The sequence below is a fragment of the Opisthocomus hoazin genome, chromosome 6 (assembly GCF_030867145.1).
Source record: "Opisthocomus hoazin isolate bOpiHoa1 chromosome 6, bOpiHoa1.hap1, whole genome shotgun sequence".
Lineage (NCBI taxonomy): Eukaryota > Metazoa > Chordata > Aves > Opisthocomiformes > Opisthocomidae > Opisthocomus > Opisthocomus hoazin.
Window position 1 is genome coordinate 61485788 of NC_134419.1, and position 21082 is coordinate 61506869.

At 46.3% G+C, this 21082-nt stretch overlaps 1 protein-coding gene across 5 annotated transcripts in view; it reads left to right on the top strand.

Annotated features, from left to right (window-relative positions):
* Positions 1 to 5488: 5488 nt before the first annotated feature.
* The window catches only part of TBC1D12 (TBC1 domain family member 12), a 48128-nt gene continuing 32534 nt past the window's right edge, over positions 5489 to 21082 (top strand). For 2 of the 5 annotated variants that reach the window (XM_075423427.1, XM_075423428.1), the window contains exon 1: positions 5489 to 5658. In XM_075423427.1, the coding sequence (XP_075279542.1) occupies positions 5504 to 5658 (155 nt within the window). In that variant the 5' untranslated portion in view covers positions 5489 to 5503. The other 3 variants (XM_075423430.1, XM_075423426.1, XM_075423429.1) reach the window with 3 other exon arrangements.

Consider the following 21082-nt stretch of genomic DNA (forward strand, 5'->3'; position numbering starts at 1 on the left):
TATTAATGCTAGGGCTAGTCCAAAAAATCTCAGATATCTGGCCCTGAAGAGGAAAGATCGTTCCTGGTTTATGTCAAAGGTGTGCTCTTGAAGAGACTCTACCAGCATTTGATGAGCAGTCTGGGTAAACATAGAGTGTTACTGTAAACTAAGAATGTTTATGGTAATATTAGTTTGCAGGCTTTGTGATCTAACTTCACTGTGCTAAAATGATGGTCAAGAGAACTGTAGTCACAGTCCTTTTTTTGCTTTTGTGGTAGAGATCAGTCCAGACAGACCTTTGAACCTAACTACTAGATACTTTTGCTGAAGGTGTTAAACTTCTCAGGTTTTTAAAATTTCCCACTAGACCTGAGCCCCCATGGAGATGCCAGTTTGGTGGGTAAATCAGATCACCACATTATGCATTTCAGCAACAGGTTCTTGTTCCTGAACGAATGCCTTCTGATTTTCTTCACACTGCCAGTAGCGTTGTGAGTCTAGTTTTGCAAGGACTACACACCAAAGTATGCAGAGTTCACAATTACGTGTTTTTAGCACTGTTCACAGTATACTTTGTCAGAAATATTTGCAAGAAATATTTGCCTGTGTTCACGGCCTCATTGAAAACGATTTCCTGGCTTATGTTACTGCAGGATATTCCTTACGCTTTAAACATGGGAGTAAAAAATGGTCTGTGGCACTAAAATCCGTAACTGCATGGGGCAAGGCAAATCAAAACGGAAACCAGAGCTGAAACTAATAACCTAGAATTGTGCTAATTATATGAGAGATGTGTGACATTTCCTAAGTGTTCAGACCTTTGACAGGGTGCAGTTACAGACAGGGGCTGTTCCTAATGAGGGACTGTATTGAAAGGTCAGCTGTCAAAAACAGTCAAGGATGCAGACCGGTCTAGTTCTCAGTTGCCCGTGTATTTAACACCCAACAAGGCTGCCTCTCTCAGGCATCGAGTCCAGGTCACTGAAGCACACTATAAATCTCTGGAACGAGGGGCAGGGTTGCAGTTCGTGCAAACCTTAACCAAAGAGTATTGAAAAGACTTACATTGTTCCTTACATGGTATTTTAATTGTAAACTCTTTGGAGCAAAGTCTACATGCATTATTTATTTCTAGACTGTCTTGGTGAGGACTTGTTTAGCTGAAAGTTGTACGTGCTGCTTGTAACATAAAATAATGGATCCAGTGAAGATTGCTTCCTTTCTCTTTCAATGACTAACAGCAGGAACAAACTAGCCAGATTCCTCTCACTTAGCTCCTGTTTCATCTGTATTCTCTTGCTACCATGCCAAAACTGGCGTAGCACCCAGAGCTGACAGCCTTCTAAGGTAGAAAAGATACTGCTGTCTTCTTTCTGTCATCCCAAATGCCTGGATTATCTTCTCCATAGCTGAGATATTTCACAAATTGAGCTAGAGGCTTTGTTACTGCAGAAAAGTTTTCAGCAAAAGAACTCAGCTTCACGTATATGTCATGTGACTCACTCTGTCTTCACAGAATCTGATTTGGTGAAGTTGGCTCCTTTGTAAGAGTCAGCTTAGAGAGCCAGGAGCACAGAGGATTCTGCTACATGCAGATTGCCCTAATCAGTTTGAGGACAACACAAAATTACTGCCTAATAAGTTATTCACAATATTCAACTAAGCAGCTATTTTCACCAATAAATTATACTATTTCACATGTGAATATCGCTAAAATATTGGGTACTAAGGACCTCACTACCAGATAAGAATTATAGTATAAACGTCATTTTTAACAGTATCAGGCAACGGCACAGTTACAGTATGGTGTGGTTAGGGTAGAATCCCATGTTGTAATTTCTTCAATGTCAAGGTGAAGATAAGAGGTTCCCACTCTGGCCAATCATTCCCAACCTCCAGCCGCAGCTTAACTCTCTTTCACTTGTGATGATTAAATTGGGGGGGGGGGGGGGTTGTCTTTAAAACGCATCAGTGAAATAATATGAGATTTTGATTTTCTGAACCAGACAATTTCACAGATCTGCTGTAATAATTGTAACATGGGACTGCACTCTCGCAAGGCTCAAAGTGTGTTTCTTCACTCCTAGTCCTTTCAGCAACCTTGCTTTTAAAATAGGAGGATTTTATAACCACCTATCTGCTGTTTACTCCCCACTTCTTCCCTGTGGATTGCTGACAATCCTCTACAGACTCCAGATTACCTGCTCATCCTCGCTCATCCAAATCAGAATGACCTTCTAACATGAAACTAGTTGCTCCAGGAAGCATGCACTTTTCTGTAAATTATTGCCTCGGCTTTCAGATACTTGCCTCAAAGCTGTTTCATTATCAGCTACGTGCTGTGTAATACGTATCCCTGCTAATCACATCTTGAATTCTTTAGTTCATTGAGGTATTCATCAGGATTGAGCATTTCTGGAAAATACAACACAGAGTTTCAAAATCCTTATTCAGCTCTAAGATCCATCCTATAGGAGTGATTTAAAATCCAGAATACTATTTGGAAATATGGGGTTTTTTTAAATATGTAAGATTAATCTGCATGTCTAGCATGTCCCAGAGGTGGAGATCAATGCAAACACAGTGAACTAAGTGGTTTTATTTTGTGCAAAACAACCTGCTGTCCTTCGGAATCCCTGGCATAATTACCAACTCTTCCAGCTGGAGTGACTGAAATAAGTTCACCATAAGCCAATCTTGTGTTACAATCTCAGTGCCAGTCTTAATTTTGCTCAGCTTCTTTAACATCTGGTACTGTTTTGCAGGTTCTGCATTAATTAAATCATAGGAGTCTATTCAAGAGTGACACTGCCATACAGCATCCCAGTTAAACAGTGAACAGTTTGTTGAAAATGAGCACAAACACTTCATGGATTTACAAGTGTTTGCTTAAACCTAAAATCCTCACTAGTAAAGACAGATGTATCTCTCATTTTGTCCTGGTGCAGAATGAGCTCCTGGATAATTTGTACTTTATGGACTCACATTGCATCCAGCCCTTCCTTACTTCATGGCATAGAGCACTGCTGTGTTTCCACAATAGAATCACAGAATCAACCACAGAACATTCGGGGTTGGAAGGGACCTCTGTGGGTCATCTAGTCCAACCCCCCTGCCAAAGCAGGGTCACCTACAGCAGGCTGCGTAGGACCTTGTCCAGGCAGGTCTTGAATATCTCCAGAGAGGGAGACTCCACAACCTCCCTGGGCAACCTGTTCCAGTGCTCCATCACCCTCAGAGTGAAGAAGTTCTTCCTCATGTTCAGACGGAACTTCCTGTGCTTCAGTTTGTGCCCATTGCCCCTTGTCCTGTCGCTGGGCACCACTGAAGAGAGTCTGGCCCCGTCCTCTTGACACCCATCCTGAAGATATTTGTAGGCCTTTTTAAGGTCCCCTCTCAGACTTCTCCAGGCTGAACAAGCCCAGCTCCCTCAGCCTTTCCTCATAGGAGAGATGCTCCAGTCCCCTCATCATCCTTGTAAGCCCTCCGCTGGACTCTCTCCAGTAATTCACTTCATATCACATTATCCAGGGTAACAATGACTATGTAGATGTTAAGTGAAATCACTGTTGATCCCTTCTTACAGTGTACAATGTCACCAATTTAAGGTGGGTAGAACAATAACAAGACTAATTTTTTGTATCACCTTTGAAGACACAGTATCATCTACCCTCCCTGTGGCCACTGGCTACTCAAGTACTCTTTGGGATATTCTGCTTACTACATCAGTTTAAATAAAATACAACAGCAGTGCAAGGTGGATGGACGAGCCACCTGCCCAGACCCATAGTCTGAAAGAGGATCCACAACATAGGCTGCACATGAGTTGCATAGTCTCTTTGCACAGAAAGCCACTATAGCACCCAGGATGTACGTTCACTCAGCAGGCACGGTGATCAGACACCATGTGTTTGAGATGACCCAGACCACAGTGGAGAACAGAAAACCTACCATCTCAGTTACAGCAAAAAGCTTAATTAGTTCATCTTTGCTAGTGGTTTGTTTTGACCAAAGTAGCCTGTGAAGTGCTCCCACGAGGCGTTCAGCTGGCATATCCAAAGGATAGGTAATCCTGGCAGTCTTTACTGGGCATTTTTGCAAGCAGCTGAGGCCAGTGGTCCTTTATCTGGCACAGCTGTAGCTGGATAAGGCTGCACGCCTGCTACCAAAGTAGGCAAGGCAAAACACCTCAAAATCAGATTCGTTTCTTCTCCAGCCTCAGGGATCCCAAGTACTCGCCAGCTCCTCAAGTCAAAAGGGGTGAGATCGGACTCGCCGGTCACGTGTAGCACACCCAGTGTTGCACAGCTGACCTCAGAAGTACAGTTACAAGATGACAAGGGGGGGGGGGGGAATCACAAGCTTCATTTTTTATTTCTTTACTACAGCAAAGCCCAAAAGGCTTTATATTGCAAAGTCCTAACAAGAAGTTGTAACACAGCAAAATCCATCCACGTTTTATTTGGGTGAAGAGTCCCAGTTTAAACCTGTCTTTCTAAAACGGCCACAATTTTTAAGAAAAACCCACCAGCAAAGGATGGCTGCTCCTCGCCCCTCTCCATGTGGGGGGTGAGGCCCCTCTCCCCGGGCATGCCCCCCTCGCCTGCCTTTAAAAGCAAGGACCTGCACAGCACCGCGGGACTGCTGAAGGTGCGGTCACCAGATGGAGGACTTCTCTGGCCAAGGGCTTCCAGGAGAATGGTACCTCCCTTGTTACCAGCTGTGAGTACCTGCTGTACGAACGCAAGAGCTGCCTGCCGGCTTGAGGCGCTGCCTCTGGCGCTTGCCTAGACCCAGCGGCAGCCTGCCGGGCCTTGCGCGGGGCCCGCGCTGCCGCCGCGGGGACTCGAAGCCCCTTCGCCCTTTCAGTCGCCTTTTGGCTTTCCTCCCTCCCTCCCTCGGCAGAGGGGCCGGTAATCCCTTGGTTTTCCTCAGGCAGGCACGGTAAGGAACAGGGTGCGGGCACCCGCCGGCGACGCGCCCAGCGCCGGCCCGAGGAGCTGTGGGGCCCCCGCGCCGCTCTGCGAAAGGGTCTTCCCGCCCCGGAACCGCTCTGCGGGTCCGCGCCCGCCGCCCCGCCCCGGCTCGGCTCTCGGGAGCGCGGCGACACCGAGCCCGCGGGAAGCCGGTGCCGGCGCTCCGTGAGCCCTCCGCCGTCCCCTGGGAGGGAGCGCGACCTGCTCCGCGGCCCGGCACTGCAGCTTGCCCCGCCCCACCCCCCGAGCACACCGTGACCCGCGCTACCGGGCGCCCCTGGCTGCTGTTAAGCGTCGCTTTATTGTCGTTATTCCTCCGGCAAAAGGGCAACGGTGAAAACACCGAGCGCGTCCCCCTGTGCGCCCCCTCCCCCCGTTCCCCGCTGCGGCCGCCGCCCGGGGGCCTCGCCGGGCAGGGCGCTGGGGTGGGCGCCGGCGGAATACGGTAGCTGCTGCGCGCGGCGAGCCTTTAGCTGGAATACGGTAGCGGGGAGGCCTCCGAGGCACCTCTCTGGCGGGGAAGATCATGTCTCGTTGGCATCTCTATGGTCCCGGATGTGGTCGCGCCGGGGTGGGCGGACGGGCGCGCTGCTCCCGCCCTGCCTCTCTATGGTGACTTTCCGGGGGGAAGGGCCGGCGCCGCGCGCCTGCGTGAAGCGGGCCCGCTGCCGCCCCCACGCCGAGGCCGCCGTCCGACGCGGTGAGCGGCGCCGGCTGCCAGCGCTCGCGGCGCCGCCGGTGCGGAGGGACGCGCGCGCCCCGCCCCCGTCGGCCCCCGCCGCGCCGGGGGGGCCGCGCCCCCGCCCCGCTGCGCCGCTGGCATCCCCGGGGCTCCGCGGCGGCAAATGGTGGGGCCGGACGATGCCGGAGCTCCGGGCAGCGCAGCCGTGCTTCCCGCGGGCCGGCAGGAGGCGGCGGCGGAGGCGGCGGAGGAGGAGGAGGAGGAGGACGGGGAGCGGGATGGGAGCCGGGGCCTGAGCCGGGGGAGCGGCGGGCCGGGGCGGGAGCGGCTGCTGCAGCGGTACCTGGCGGCGGCGGCTGGTGGGAAGCGCTGCCCGGAGAAGCCCGCCAACGGGGCCGCCTACGGCGTGGGCCCCCGCGGGAGGATGACCAACGGGGACGTCGGCTTCCTGCTGCCGCCAGAGGAGCCGCCGCCGCCCCCTCGGGCAGGACGGGCTGAGCCGGAGCGAGGGGAGGAGGAGGAGGAAGCGAAACTGCAGAATGGGGGCTTCCTCCCCGGCGTCCCCGCGGGAACCGCCTTGGAAGAACCGCTGCGGAGCTGCCGGCTGCGGGGCGAGGCGGGGCGGCGCGGGGAGGCGGCGGCGGCGGGCAGCCCCCCGCCGCCCCTTGGCCCGGGGGACGCTGCCGGCGCGCGGATCTCCCGGGGCCGGTCGGAGCTCGCCGCCCCGCCCCCGGCGCCCCTTGGCTTCACCGACGTGAGCCTGAACTCCCGCAACACCTACGAGGTGAGCCGCCGCCGCAGCGCCCCGGAGCGCCTGCCGCACGGCGGGACTGCTCCCGCCGCCCCGGCGCCGACCCCGGAGCCGGCGGAGAGGGCCCGGCGGGCGGGCGGCGCCGGCAGCAGCTTCGCCGAGTTCTTCGCCAGGTAAAGGAGCGGGCGGCGGCGGGGCCGGCACCGGCGTCCCGGGGGTGGGAGCGGGCTGGGCGCGCCGGGTCAGGCTCTGCCCCGGGCCCGGCGGGCGGACTGTGCCCCCGCGGTGCTTCGCCGCTGTGCGGCGGGTTCCAGCCCCAACGGGCTCCCCGGGCCCCGGCTCCGTGTTCCTGCGGCAGGGAAGGGGCCGTGCGTTGGCCCCGAGGGTGAGGTGGCGGAGACCCCCTCGCCGCTGCCGGCTGCGCGGGCTTCGGGCTGGGGTTTGTCCCTGAGCTGGCTGAGCGGGCTCCGCGGCGCTGGTCGGGCTGCTCGGGGGCGAGGTGAGCGTGGTCGGTGCTGGAAGCCGCTTTCGGGGGGTTCTGAGCAGCGTCGCGGGAGTGGCGAAGGCTCGTAAGGCTTTTGCTACTTGTTGACAGTGTGGATACAGTTCGCTCATTTATTCCAGAGTGGTGTGGAAAGCTTCCAGAGCTAGGCCTTGTGCGCAGACTAATGGGGCTCCCGTTAAGTTTCGAGCACAAAACCAGAAGACATCCAGCTCTTCATTGCCCCGGGGCTCTGTAGCATCGCTCATTCGATAGTGTACTACACAGCAGGTGCATCTTCACTATAGTAATTCATAGCATACTCCATATTACTTTTTTTGCATTTAAAGAGAGGAGTTTAATTTCCAAATTTCTGAGGGTTTTTATTCTCTGGAACTCCGGGGCAGTAGTTACTGTGTGACAGTCACTCTGACAGCACGGTGGGTCTGTTGAGTGTTTTGAGAAGACAGACTAAGATTAAATCTATTAACTGAAGAATTGATGCGGAAGAGGAGGGGTCTGATCTCAAGGCAGGATCGTAGACTGAGAAATAGGCTCCCTCTGCTACCCCTCAGCAAGGGGCGAGATGGATTCCTGCCCGAGGGCAGGGACAGTGGCAGTCGCAGGGTAGGTTTGATGCCTCCACTTTGTTTGAAGGACGGGTTGAGAGATGTCCCTCTGTTTTCCCACTGTTTCTTACTGGTGTTCTTCCCTCCCATACCCCTTTTTTTTCCCCTCATGGTCTGTGGACTGCGGTATATTACTTTCCCTTTTCCTTGTTACCTGAACACTTTGAGCAGTAGCATTCTTGCTGCTTTTTGCCCCGGAATGATAGTGAAAGAAATTCTGGTGATTCTTCCTCACAGAAAAGACTGAACTGGGTGTGCAGTAGGTGTTATTGTCAATATACACTGATGTTTGCTGTCTTCAGTGAAGGCTTGGATAATACATAGAGAAATTTAATTGTGTCTATCCTGGCAAAAGCTACAGTGCTGACACTTCGGTGGAAAAGGGATTTGCCAGAGAGCCAACTTTGTAGCCCCTGCCTGGCCGAGCTGGCTGTGCCTTTTGTGCCTTTGGCCTGGTGAGCAACGTTGGCTACAGAGACTTCATCTGCAGCTCTGCCCATGCATTCATAGAAGTACCTTAGTTCCAACTAATCTCATCTAAGCAGCCAAAATGAGATCCACTAATAAAAACCACTTTGGGTTTGTTTAAAAAAAAAAAAAACAAAAACCAAAACTTCTCTTCCTTTATAGATTTGTCTCCAGATACAGGAATACTAGAGCTCGTAGTCTCCATTGCTTAGAAAAGTGGTAATAATTCATCATTTTCTTGAGTAGTTCTTGTCTTCTGAACCATTTCTGATACTTTAAAAGCTTAGGTTTCTCACTTTTTTAAAAAACTGCTCAGATTCATTCAAAACTGACAGTTGCTGTTGTGAGTGGATTTTTTCCAGTTCTTGGAAAGCGAGTACCTTGGCTCTCAGTAATGAGGACCTGGATTGTTAAAAACTGTCCTGTGATTGAGCATTGGTAGCAACTCTGTCTCTTTGCGAAGCTTCTCAGCAGGTGGTTGCTTGCATTTTTGAATGGGCACAGAGCCATAAATGATGTTGATTCCCAAAGTTTAAGTTGTAGCAGTTGGACGGGTTATATCAAAAGTGCTTGCTAAGACAGAACCACTCACTTGTGTGTTGTCAGAATATGTACCTGCTCCCACAGTGCACGAGAGAAGGTATTGCCTGTGCTAAACACAGGTAGTTCAGCAGTCCAGAGAATCTTATGTGGGACATTTTGCAGTTGTGATGCTCTTTGTCTAGTTTACAAACTGTCTAAAATTTGGTAGCTCCCATTGTGTGTGTTTGTTTTTTTTTCTAGTGGTCATAATTATATGGAAATTCTTTTTAAAAGGTGGACATTTCCTGTTACTTAAAAACTGAGAGAAGGCAAGGGGGAAGTCCTGCTGCCTTCAGTGTGAAAGCTTCATTGTTGTAATTGCCCGATCAGACAAACTGTTCGGTCATGGCAGATCTGGGTTAGCTGCTTGTTCCCATTTCCTCAGTTATCGGACTATCCTGCTTTGCAGTTCTTTGAAATCATCCTTGTTAATTGTCTGTCTTCATTTTGCTGAACCAGAGGAGAAACTGATGAGGTGAGGTAGGGAAAAAGTGAGCAGCATCTTGCCTGAGCTCTGCGACAGGAAGAGTGGCTGTGCCCTTCAGATCGGCAGTAATTATTCTAAGATCATGGGAAAGTTTACATCAGTGATTAAAGCTCCGCCCCCCCCCCCCCCCCCCCCCTCCCCCCGGTATTAGGTGTAACATTTGGCCCTGGGATCTTAAGTTGTATTTGTGCCCAATTATTAAGCCTGTCAAATAAATGCTAACAACTTGTAACTGAAAAATAATCAGTTTTGCTGTCTTTGCATTCTACCTCTTTGTTTCTCGCAGCATGTGAAGTGGGATGCTTCGAGTAAACCAGAGGTATGTGGAGCAGAGTGCCACGGCGAGGAAAATTGCATGGCTATGGTCACTTGTCTGCAATGTGCTACTGTTTTGGTCAGAACATGAAGTGGCTTCTGTCACTGCTTTGTACTCCTGTGTGTGGTTCATAATGCAGACATACATAGGCACTGTTCACGTAGTTTGTGGTCTTACTTAGCAGCTTACAAGCACAGCACTCTGTTCCCAGTACTCCCAGTGGATTGCTGTTGGGCACAGAATGGCTCAGTGAGGAGGAATGTTGTGTGGACAGTAGGATTAAAGCCATGATGGTTGCCTTGATTGCAGTATGCTTTATCCCCCAAAGCAGCACATACAGAGCAGAACAGTAAACCAAAAGGGGCAAGCAGAAGTGAGTATTCCAGGGCTGAGATAAAGCCACGGTGATTCCGAACCTATTTAAAGCTGAATTATACTTCATAGTTCTACGTGTGCATACCAGGCATCTTCTCAGCTTGTGTAGTTATTGTTCCCTTCTGAATTGTGTATTTACTAGATGAATCTAGGTATCTGGTAGTTGGCAGAGTTTCTAATTCCTGGATTCAAATCTTACTTGCTGATGACAGCAGTGATACTTACTTTGTTGTAGTAAAGCACTGTTTTCCCAAATACTTTTTTTCCAGATTTCATCCAAAAGTTTTCGTGATAAAATCTCAAAGAGCTTAATTCCTAACTGCCACTTCTTGTAGGTCTTTAGGAAGTGCTGTGAGCAACAGGTGTAAGGAGTTGTAAGCACGTGTGATAGTTGGCACATATATGCTTAGAAAAGTTGTCTGTAGTCTCATCCTGCCTTCCCTCACCCAGAACGGTTGTGCTTATTGTCCAGAAGTTTTGAAAAATCTTCAGTCGGGGAGATGATGGAAGCTTGAAGGGGGTTGATGTATGTGGGAAGAAAGAATTGAGAAATTGCTGAAGCCCACATCTTTTTCTCCCTGTTTGTAAACACAGTTCTGTGGTTCGATAAGTAGGCAGTTCTTCAAAAGCTGCTAATCTAATTGCTCCTACAAATGTCCTTGACAGAGACTGTGGAGGGTTCCAAAGAGGTTCACTTCCCTGAGTATTGTTACTTGTGTACATAGTAATGTCTCTAGATCTGTAGTTTATATTTCAATTTATTGCTAAGTAGCACTTGCAGCTCTTTGAGCTGTATAGGCATACACCTTGTCTACAGTTACATCTTGTGAACGTTTAATACCAGAATCAGTGTTTCTCTTTGTATACAGAGCTTTTCTGTTTCATAAATCGGCATGAAACTGTGCATCTATGGGGAAGAATCCTGTTTTGCGGGGTTTTCGTCAAAAATGAGAGTTAAGGGGGGGAAGGGTCTGTCCTAGTTGTGACAGATCTTCTAAACCATCTGTTTGCCTAAAGATCAAAGAACAGATTAACGGGGCGCATCACAATGCTTTATTTATATTCCTGTATTGTCCGTGCCTATATCTTGGTCAGTTCTTGCTGACATGTCAAAAGACCTGTGTTTGTTTTTGATTTTGGGGTTGGTTTTCACCCTGCCCACATTAAAAAAAAAAAAAAAAAAAAGAGAGGGGAGGAAGTCCAGACTGCTTCTAACAGTTTGAGGAAATATACTGACAATATATTGGAGGGAAGAGCTAAGGGAATACAACCAAGCTTTCCCCCAGAAATTGTGAGGGCACACTTCACACTTCTGTCTTTGTCTTTGTTGGACCTAGGTTTTTTTTGCCATTTTTAAGCAATGTTGTAACTTAAATGAACAAGTGGATACTTACAATTGATTTGAATTAAAGCTGACTGGAGAAAGTAGGCAAGAGCACCTGGACCCAAATCTGTGACTAACTTCAAACAGTAGTCTTTTTTCCTGTGGTAGTCATGATTATCTTGATATACATAGAAATAAACATTCATATTATCAAAGTGAGAAGATTCTCCGTAGATTCTTCATTTACTGTTTGGTAAGAATGATTTATGAAGTTGTGTTGACACGTTGGCCAGTTTCTGCCTTTCAGTTATATGAATAGCAAATATAATGACAACTTAAATAAATGTAATCTCCAGAGTAAAACAAACTGTAGCAAACTTTGAAGATGAATGCTCAGCTTTTTTTTTTTGGCTCCCAACTTTTTTAGTAACTGTGTACATAGAAAATTTTACCAAAGTATGTAAAACTTCTACTCATAAAAAGGTCAAGGAAATATCTCTGCACACCTGAAGTCTCTCTTGCAAGAGCGGATTCCGCTGTAGCAAATTAAATCTATGTGACAGCAGCCTTGATTTTGTTAGTGAAGCAGTTCCAAGCAGCTCACAAAAATGAGCAAGTCCTCGAGGTATGGGATTTGGATATGCCAGTTTGAAAGAGTTTCATTCCCAGGCCTCGAGATGTATTTTAGAGTTTTGTGTTTCTGAAAAACATTAGCAATGGGTGTTTCACCGTAAGTATGTAAGATGCTGTGCACCCAGGTTGTCATTTTGGTTAGGATGTCTGTTGAGCAGCAAACCAAAGTTAAATTTTGGGTGCGCAAGTGGAAGAACCGTATGTCGGTTGAACTCTGGATAGGTATCAGGTTGCTGTATTGCCCCAACTTCTGTCTGCAGCTCATCCCCCTCACCCCAGCTGACTAAAAAGATGCCAATTCTAAGACCTCAGAGTGATGCATATAATCTTTATTAATTTAAACCACACAAGGTATCATGAGCAATTTCTCTGCTCTCCTTGGTAGACAGGGTAATATTCTACGTTGGTACAAGTATTTGCACTGGGAGTCTTATAATCCTAAGAGGATTCTTCCTGAAGTAAGTTCTCCGTAATGTTATAGTTTTGGGGGGATTTTGTGTGTGTGTTTTTTCAAGCCAAACAGCTGAAATAGCTGTTTAGTGTGCAACAGACTGTTGGAGTTGTAGCTTGTGTTGCTGAGGAGTGTTTTACTGAGGCGTTTAAACTTAACCTGAAAGTATCTTCTCTCCCCCCTTCATTTCACAGAAGGCCTTTTTCATTCCTTGGTCTCTTCTGCTTATTTTGTGTCACAGAATTTCTTACAGACTCAATATATTGAGAGTAGTGTGACAAAGTGAATGGGACCTCTTCTGAATAGGCCATGACTAAAAGGAGAATATTTTGCATGGAAAACAACAACCAAAGGAGGTTGCTTTGATTGCAGCTGGCCTCTAAGAAAATGATAGTTTTATATTTTTGCTCTTCTGGCTGTTCAATTATTCATTAGGCTATTTTGCCTTGATTGTTTAAGAATAAAAAAGTTTGAGGATTTTGGTCACATTTCATTCACATGGATGCAAAAATTGTTGTTTATCTTCTCGGTTTCTGGGAACTGCTGAGAAGTTTGATATAAAGCCGATCTTTTTTTTTTTTTTTTTTTTTTGTCCCTTCTTGGTCTTGTTTGTTGTTCAGCTGGGAAGGGACCAGAGTTGTTAGACTGGGTGGTAGGCATTGCTTTAAGCTTCTCAGCCTCACACTGTGGTGTGGTTCTCAGCCTTTTTATTACTGCTTTCTAAGGAAGTGAAGCTTAGGCAGTCACTGCCTGATCTCGCTGATACTGCAGCCTGTTAGTTAGCCAGGTTCAGTCAAACCTCTCTGAGACTGAGAGGAATCGAATATAAAAATCCTGCAGGTTTTTGAATGAAGGCTGAGCATAAGGAGAGCCTGCAAAAGAGAGACTCTGCTGATTTGGCTCTGTATTTGCAGAAACCAGTCAGCAGGGCAAACCTCCTGCAGAGCGTGATGCTTGTGGCCTGGCACTGGGGTAGCAGTGCGAGAGGTGGATGGATGTTGTGCAGGTGAAGTTATGGCTTCACTTAGTAGAAAACTAGTTTTGTAGGTCATAGACAAATTTATTCTTCCAGAACTTCCGAGTGCCAAATGCTCAGACTGGCGTTCTTGTAAATTCCGTTCCTCCTGACTGAAAATAATACGTGTAGCCTATGGGAGGAAGCTCTTTGCAGTTTTGCTCCATACTTCTCCAAGGCTCTCCTTTATTAAGAAGAAACCATTTCAATTTCCATTGTTATATTGGGAACTTTTATTTAATGTGCTCTCGGGTAAGTGAAAAGAGTCTCTCTTGATCAGGTACTATGATAAAATCTGCCTTGTTGACTCCCCTCGCCTAGGGCAGTTCTGTTGCTCTAAGCAAACTTTCTGAAGGCCAGCTCTAGGAATAGGCAAACTGAGCAATTGTCTAGAAGTAAAGGAGGAAAAAAAAGACACCAGAGAGAGCAACAAAACATCTACAGCTCATCTGCTGGAGCTACAAAACCCTGGGTGTGCTGCTGCTGTCTCTGTGGCTGAAGCCTGGTTTGATGTGCTGAGTGAGATGCTATGGGAGAGGGATGGTTGTGCTGGACACATCTCACTCATGCTGCAAGAACAGCAGGGTTGTCGACACCAGCTGCTCTGCTTTCTGTAGCAGTGGAGGCTTGGCCCTAGCCAGGTCTCAGACCCAGCAAAGCTCAGTCCTGTCTGTATTGCTTCAGTTGCCTAATGCACACACTAATGTTGGACCTTGTCTGTCTTGCTGCTGGGCAATGATGAAGCCGTTTGTATGCTGGATGCTAGAATGGCGTGACAGCCAAACCAGCCATGAACCACCGAAGGTATTTGGGCAGCTTGTAGCTGTGAAATGGGAAGCAGTGCAGGTTCCAGAGCACAAAGTGTCTATGGCTTTTTGTTGTTGTGAACTTTAGGTGTTTTGCAAGTTGCTCGCTGTTCCTCAAATTCTGTAGGCAGCTGAGTGGTAGATTGGGGAATTTCTTCCTTGCTTTGTAAAACTTGAAGCCATCAGGCAAAACTGAAAGGAATCCGGCTCTGACATATTAATATCAGCTGTCTAACAGATAAAAATGGATTCTTGCATTTTTGTAGTATTTCCACAACTTATCACTGAAGCAGTGACATAAAGTATATTGTGAATTGCTAACCACAGCAGAAACCTGATACATTGAGTGGCTACAGAAGTAGCACGGTAGTACTATATTACACAGTCCAGTAGTGGACAGACACTCTGTCTGGGACCAGAAGGGACAAACGTTAACTGAGGCTTAACCAGGCTGGCCGGAGTAGTAAGCATTGCCAACTCTTGGGACAGGCTTCAGAATAAAACTCTGCCGTGTGTTTGAGCTTACAGTTCACAAACTTGTAGGCTTTGTCAAAGGCTGGAAATCTTTCTCACCTTTGTCTTGAAAACCTATCTCGTATAGCAACATTTGGACTATACATATAGTGACTGCCCTGATAAAGCTGGTGACTTTTGCCTGAACTGACAGAGGAGGTTTTGGGCAGTTTGCTTCATTAGGTTGTACTTTCGTGAAGTATCTTGGTGAGCTGACTGAAGAATTTGCTGTTGTCAGGAAACAAAGGGAATGTCTTTTCCCTGCTTCTGGTATTTATTTGATCCTCTGTGAGCTGCTGTAGCTCATTAAGCTGAGGAGTGAAAAAATGTGGATGGTTTTCTTGGGATTAGTGAGTTGAATTGACTTGCAAGATATGGAGAGTCTTGGAATCGATGCAGCAAAGGGAGTGTAGGATATTACTAGTACAAGGAAGAGAAATGGGCTTCCCCTTAGTGGAGCTGGAACGGCTTGGCTATTAGGCGGGTGTGTGGGAGGAGGGGTCGTCTTCCTCTTTAAGTTTTGCTTAAAGTATGTTGCTGATTAACCAGCTGTGGCTTTGCTGGAGTGGATATTCTTGGCCGTGCAAAAAATAGCAGAACATCTGTAGTCAGCTGGTAGAAATTCTCCACTTCTTGCAGCTGTGATCTAGGATTTTGGTTTAGATTCTGTGGGCAAGTGACACTTGGTTATTATTACAGAAGGTTGACCATAGTGTTTGGTGTAGTGTAAAAACAGCTGCTGAACTGCCTGAAAAAATACGAAGATGATAGAGTAGTTTGGTGTAGAACTCTGTTTTGCTTTGAAAAGTAAAGGTGAGACTGCACTGATTATCTTCCTTTACTCTTTTTGTACTTCAGCATTCTAAAATTTAACCACGTCTGTTACCTTGCATGTGTGTCTGCTTCTTTGCTTATGTTTTTGAATGCTTGAGCCTGTTTGTAAAGCTGACCTGTGCAACAGCTCTTTAAGAGTGTAATGTAGACTGTTAAAATACTATTTACCAGTAAGTGTCTGTAATACTGTGAAATGCTTTCAACTCTTAAAAACTTCACAAGAGTTTATGTACCTGTAGTAAAACTGTTTCGCCAGCAGAGTTTGTAAAGCTGATTTGAGACTGGTATCAGTAGTTCTGTTAATCTTTGTGGACTCTTTAAGAGACTAGAAACCTCCTTCCCTACCCCTCAGTCCTTAGCAGCTACTCCTTGACAGTTCATTAGATTTCAGGTATTATACTTAATTGTAGCTGAGGCTGTAGTTGACCAGTAATATCAATGGCAATGTCATAGTTTCATTAAAAAAAAATACTGCAAGCTTGGTCTTGCTGAAGATGCTGTTCTCCTGGTTAGGATTTTTTGGTTTCCTTATTTTAATTCTTTGGGGGGAGGGAGAGGCAACCAAAAACTTGCTTGTATAGCACATAAGGCTGTAGTTTTAGATGATTACAGATGCAGACATTGAAGTTTCTTTGAAGAGGGTGGTTCTCCTTGGGTTGTCTTGGTGTGGAGAGAAAGAAGAGATCTTTGTACTGGTAAAAGGTGCTAAAACTAGAAACATCCTGTAATAGATCTGTGTTCAGGGGTAACAGTTCAAAGAGAAGCTGGTGTCTGGCTTCTTGTAGCAAGATGGTGGAAGATGTGAACTGTAAAATTGGTTGTATCACCTCTCCTCAAGTATTGGGCAGAGCTTGGAAATTTGTGCTTAGAGAAACTATATAAATGTATTAAAAAAAAATGGGCTGATGATATTCTAAGTTATTGAAACTCAAAATATAGAATGCGTAATAAATTCTAAATTTATTAGTGTTCTAAACCTAAAAACAGTTGCATGTTAACTTAAAAATTAAGGTTGAAAAGTGAGAGTAAAAGATGAGTTGAAAAGTGTATTTGTAAATTAGGGAGTATTTGCTCTTAGTACTTTCATGTTTGTGTCACTTTTCCAGCCATGTGAAAGTGAGCAAATAGCTCCAGGATAATGTCATATAAATCAGATCTAAAATAGCAAGGATACCCTGTCCGTTGGTGTAAGAAATAATTACTGTGTGCACTCTGAACATGCACTGTAACTTTCTGGACACACTTTTGTCAATTCCTACAAATGGTATACTGTATATAAACAGTTTAAAATGTAGAAATGGAAACCTACTTTTGTTGCTCTGCAAGCTTAGTAAGTGGCTAATGAAAAAGGTTTTATTTCGTTTTAATGATTCATTATTTATGTTTAGAGTTGAGTTACGTTTGTTTCTGTATGTAAATTATTGAAAAGTCCTCTGTAAAGCAGAGGAGCTAATTATCTATAATCAGTGTTCTTATGTTGTTATTTCCAAATTGCTGCACATAACACCTTGGCAAAATGGACAAGTATGAAGAAAAACGCTGTTGTGTTAAGCAGCTTTTGTGTTTTACACATGGTAAAAGCATGTCAGTGTGAATGTAATAATTCTTATGTGCTTAGTTATAGCCATGAGGGAATAGGGAATTGCAGTCTTGCAGGGGTCTTCAGAATTTGTGCGGACTGTTCTGAAAGTGCAGTTTTTAAGTCAAAATTACTCATTTTAATGCTATACCAATAAAAACATATCTATAACAATTCCTGCGACATAGCTTTTCTAACTCCTCACTGATACAGCTCTCTGCATAAAGATTATTAGGTAGATAAGTGACTTCCTTATCAGTTTGTCTTTCAGCTAATTCACATTTCAACAAATTTCAAACATAGACCTATTTTATATGTCTAGGAAGCTTATTTAAAAATTAATGTAGGAATCACAGACTGTTAGGGGTTGGAAGGGATCTCTGTGGGTCATCTAGTCCAACCCCCCTGCCAAAGCAGGGTCACCTACAGCAGGCTGCGTAGGACCTTGTCCAGGCAGGTCTTGAATATCTCCAGAGAGGGAGACTCCACAACCTCCCTGGGCAGCCTGTTCCAGCGCTCCGTCACCCTCAGAGGGAAGAAGTTCTTCCTCATGTTCAGATGGAACTTCCTGTGCTTCAGTTTGTGCCTATTGCCCCTTGTCCTGTTGCTGGGCACCACTGAAAAGAGTCTGGCCCCATACTCCTGATACCCACCCTTGAGATATTTGTAGGCCTTTATAAAGTCCCCTCGCAGCCTTCTCTTCTTCAGGCTGAACAAGCCCAGCTCCCTCAGCCTTTCCTCATAGCAGAGATGTTCCAGTCCCCTCACCATCCTTGTAGCCCTCTGGACTCTCTCCAGTAGCCCCTCATCTTTCTTGAAGTGGGGAGCCCAGAACTGGACATGGTACTCCAGATGGTGCCTCCCCAGGGCAGAGTAGAGGGGGAGGAGAACCTCCCTCGTCCTGCTGGCTACACTCTTCTTAATGCATCCCAGGCTCCCATTGGCCTTCTTGGCAGCCAGGGCACACTGCTGGCTCATGGTCAACTCTCCAGCCTGTCTAGGTCTTGCTGAATGGCAGCACAGCCTTCTGGTGTATCCACCACTCCTACCAGTTTGGTGTCATCAGCAAACTTGCTGAGGGTACACTCTAACTCTTCATGCAGGTCAGTGATGAGTTAGTTGAACAAGACTGGGCCAGATACTGACCCCTGAGGGACACCAATAGTTACAGGTCTCCAACTGGACTCAGTGCCACTGATGGCAACCCTCTGAGCTCTGCCATTCAGCCGGTTCTCTATCCACCTCACCGTCCGCTCATTTAGCCCACACTTCCTGAGCTTCCTTAGGAGGATGTTATGGGAGACAGTGTCAAAAGCCTTGCTGCAGTCAAGGTAGACAACATCCACGGCTCTCCCCTCATCTACCCAGCCAGTCATGCCATCTTAGAAAGCTATCAGATTGGTCAAGCATGATTTCCCCTTGGTGAATCCATGTTGACTACTCCTGATGACCTTCTTTTCCTCCACTTGCTCAATGACAACCTCCAGAATGAGCTGCTCTATCATCTTTCCAGGGATGGAGGTGAGGCTGAATGGCCTGTGGTTCCCTGGGTCCTCCTTCTTGCCCTTTTTGAAGACTGGAGTGACACTGGCTTTTCTGTAGTCCCTGGGCACCTCTCCTGTCCTCCAGGACCTTTCAAAGATGATGGAGAGTGGCTCAGCAATGACATCTGCCAGCTCCCTCAGTACTCGTGGGTGCATTCCATTAGGGCCCATGGATTTGTGGGTGTCCAGATTGCTGGAGTGATCTTCCCTTGGTCAAGGAGGACTGTGTGAGAGATCATCCTTTCTGCAGGCTTCCTCTCTTACCTCCAGGGCCTGGAATTCCTGAGGGCCAGCCTTAGCACTGAAGACTGAAGCAAAGAAGGCATTCAGTAACTCTGCCTTCTCTGCATCCTCTGTCACCCACCTTGTTCAGCAGCAGCCCCACATTATCCTCCCAAGTCTTCCATTTGCTGCTAATGTACTTGAAGAAGCTTTTCTTGTTGTACTTGACCTCTCTTGCCAGATTCAGTTCCAGGTGGACCTTAGCCTTCCTCGTTGCATCCCTGCATGCTTTGACAACATTCTGTACTCCTCCCAAATGACCTGTCCCTCTTTCCACATTCCATAGACCTTTCTCTTCCACCTGAGTTCTGCTAGAAGCTCCTTGCTCATCCATGTGGGTCTCCTGCCTCCTTTGCTAGATTTCTTGCTCAGGAGGATGCACCAATCCTGAACATGAATATGACAGTAAACCAGATTGTTGGGTGTGTAAAGCAAAGGTCAGAAAAATGTTTTAAGAGTAAATTGGGGTTTTTTTACGCTAAAATAACTGAAGAGTTCTCTTGTTGAAACTATTTTTATTTGTAGATTTTGAGCAAGGTCAAAGTTACCTTCCAAGGAAAGTAAATTAGAGAATAGTAGTCAAGCTTTCAGCATCAAGATTTAAACACAGTATTTGTTTATTTCCAAGATAACCCAGAATTCTGAATATTTTATTTGGAAAAAAATTGTCTTTGATGCCATGCGTAAAGGCTTCAAGTTTTACAAGGATTACTTTCCAAGGATGTCCACAGGCGTGTTTGGGTTTGTTTTTTTTTTTTGTCTGACATGGTGCAGCATTTTGTATTTTAAAATGAACTGTAAGGAAGCTTTGGTTGCTCAGGTGTAATGGTGATGATGATCACATGTTTTATGCTCTCTTCTGAGACCATATCCATGTCTTGGTAGTTGATATCACTTGATTTTTGCCATTTTTCACAGTGCAGGATTAACAGATTGGAGAAAGGTAGGCTCATTTTAATATGGTTTATTCTGTTACTCGCCATAAGTGGTTCAGGCGTAAGATCCAACCTTCCTCTGCACTTGAAATTTGTATATAGATAATCAAAAGCAGCAGAATAGGTGAAGCTTAGGTCTGAAGGTGGAGTTCTAATGATGTGATTCTCTAACATCTGATAAGTAGAATGATGCTGCAACCTTTCCTTCAGTGCGGAGCTGGCAAATCCCTGTTAGGACACCTGTCTGCTTTGGCTGACTATCTTTTGAGTTTGCTGTGCCATTGAAAAATCACTGCGTTACTAGACTCACTGGCTAAACAGTTAGGATGGGTTGCTAGGCAATCACATAGAAAGTACTTTAACAATACAGAGTAAGCTATGCACACCAGAACTGCATTTTTAGCTTGCCATCTTGCAGCTGAGTTGCATTTCACAGATTTCTAAACTACTGTTTTCTTTTTCCTTTGTGGTTGTAGCACTATTCACGCTCCTGCTTCTCTACTGTGCTAGAGCAGTTGTGCTGCCGAAAGACTTGCTTTAGTCCCGTAGCATTCCATGCTTGGGCTGGCACTGCACAAGTGGTGGTGAATGTGTGGGTTTAAAGGTTACAGGTTACAGTTCTACGGAGGGAGACATGAGTCAGGATCTGTATCTTGTTTTAAAGCTAGAGGACTAAGGGCAGATGGAGGCTTATGAACGCTATTTCCAAGTGTTATTGTGAAGAATGCTGGACTCAGATGGAAGATTTGGGGAAAAATGGGAAGTAAATGATGTTGATTGCTTCCAGTAATGCAGTACTATATCTCAGCAACATCAGAGCTCTGAATCATCAGAGGTGATTCTTCTGGCAGGCTCATTTGAGGCTCAAAGTTAAAATTGGAGACCCAAGGATGTGCATTTGGAGTGGGGAGGAAAGCAACTTCGATTTCTGTTGGGATGCTCAAAGCAGTGAAATGCTCATAGCCTGTTACTGACACACAGTGGAGTTGTAGAAAGGGAAAGCCAGTATGTGTGATTTTTGTTGAAAGAACTGTAGCACAAGGACATCTAACTTAAAACTAGATTTGAGTTTGACGATTTTGGACAAATGGAAGACTATCACAAGACTACTTGGTCTTGTGAAGACATGAATCAGTTATACCTAGAGGCAGAGTGCTGAAGTTGTATGTAGCCCGGTGCCTTTCCCTACCTGCTGATGTTCACGTTTGCTGCTATTCAAAACACTTCAGTTTTCTTTGAGTGGCCATTATGCAAATATGGTAGCCCAGGTTCTAGTCGAGTGTTGGATGAGATTTAAGATCAAGCTTGAATTAATTGTCTCTAGTATTTTCCAGTAACTTCATCTAAAATTTGGAAATCTGTCATGCTCTTGGGCTGGCATATAGCTAGCTCAGGTAGTGGAAAAAAGGTTTGTGTTCAGGTTTTATGGTGGTGATA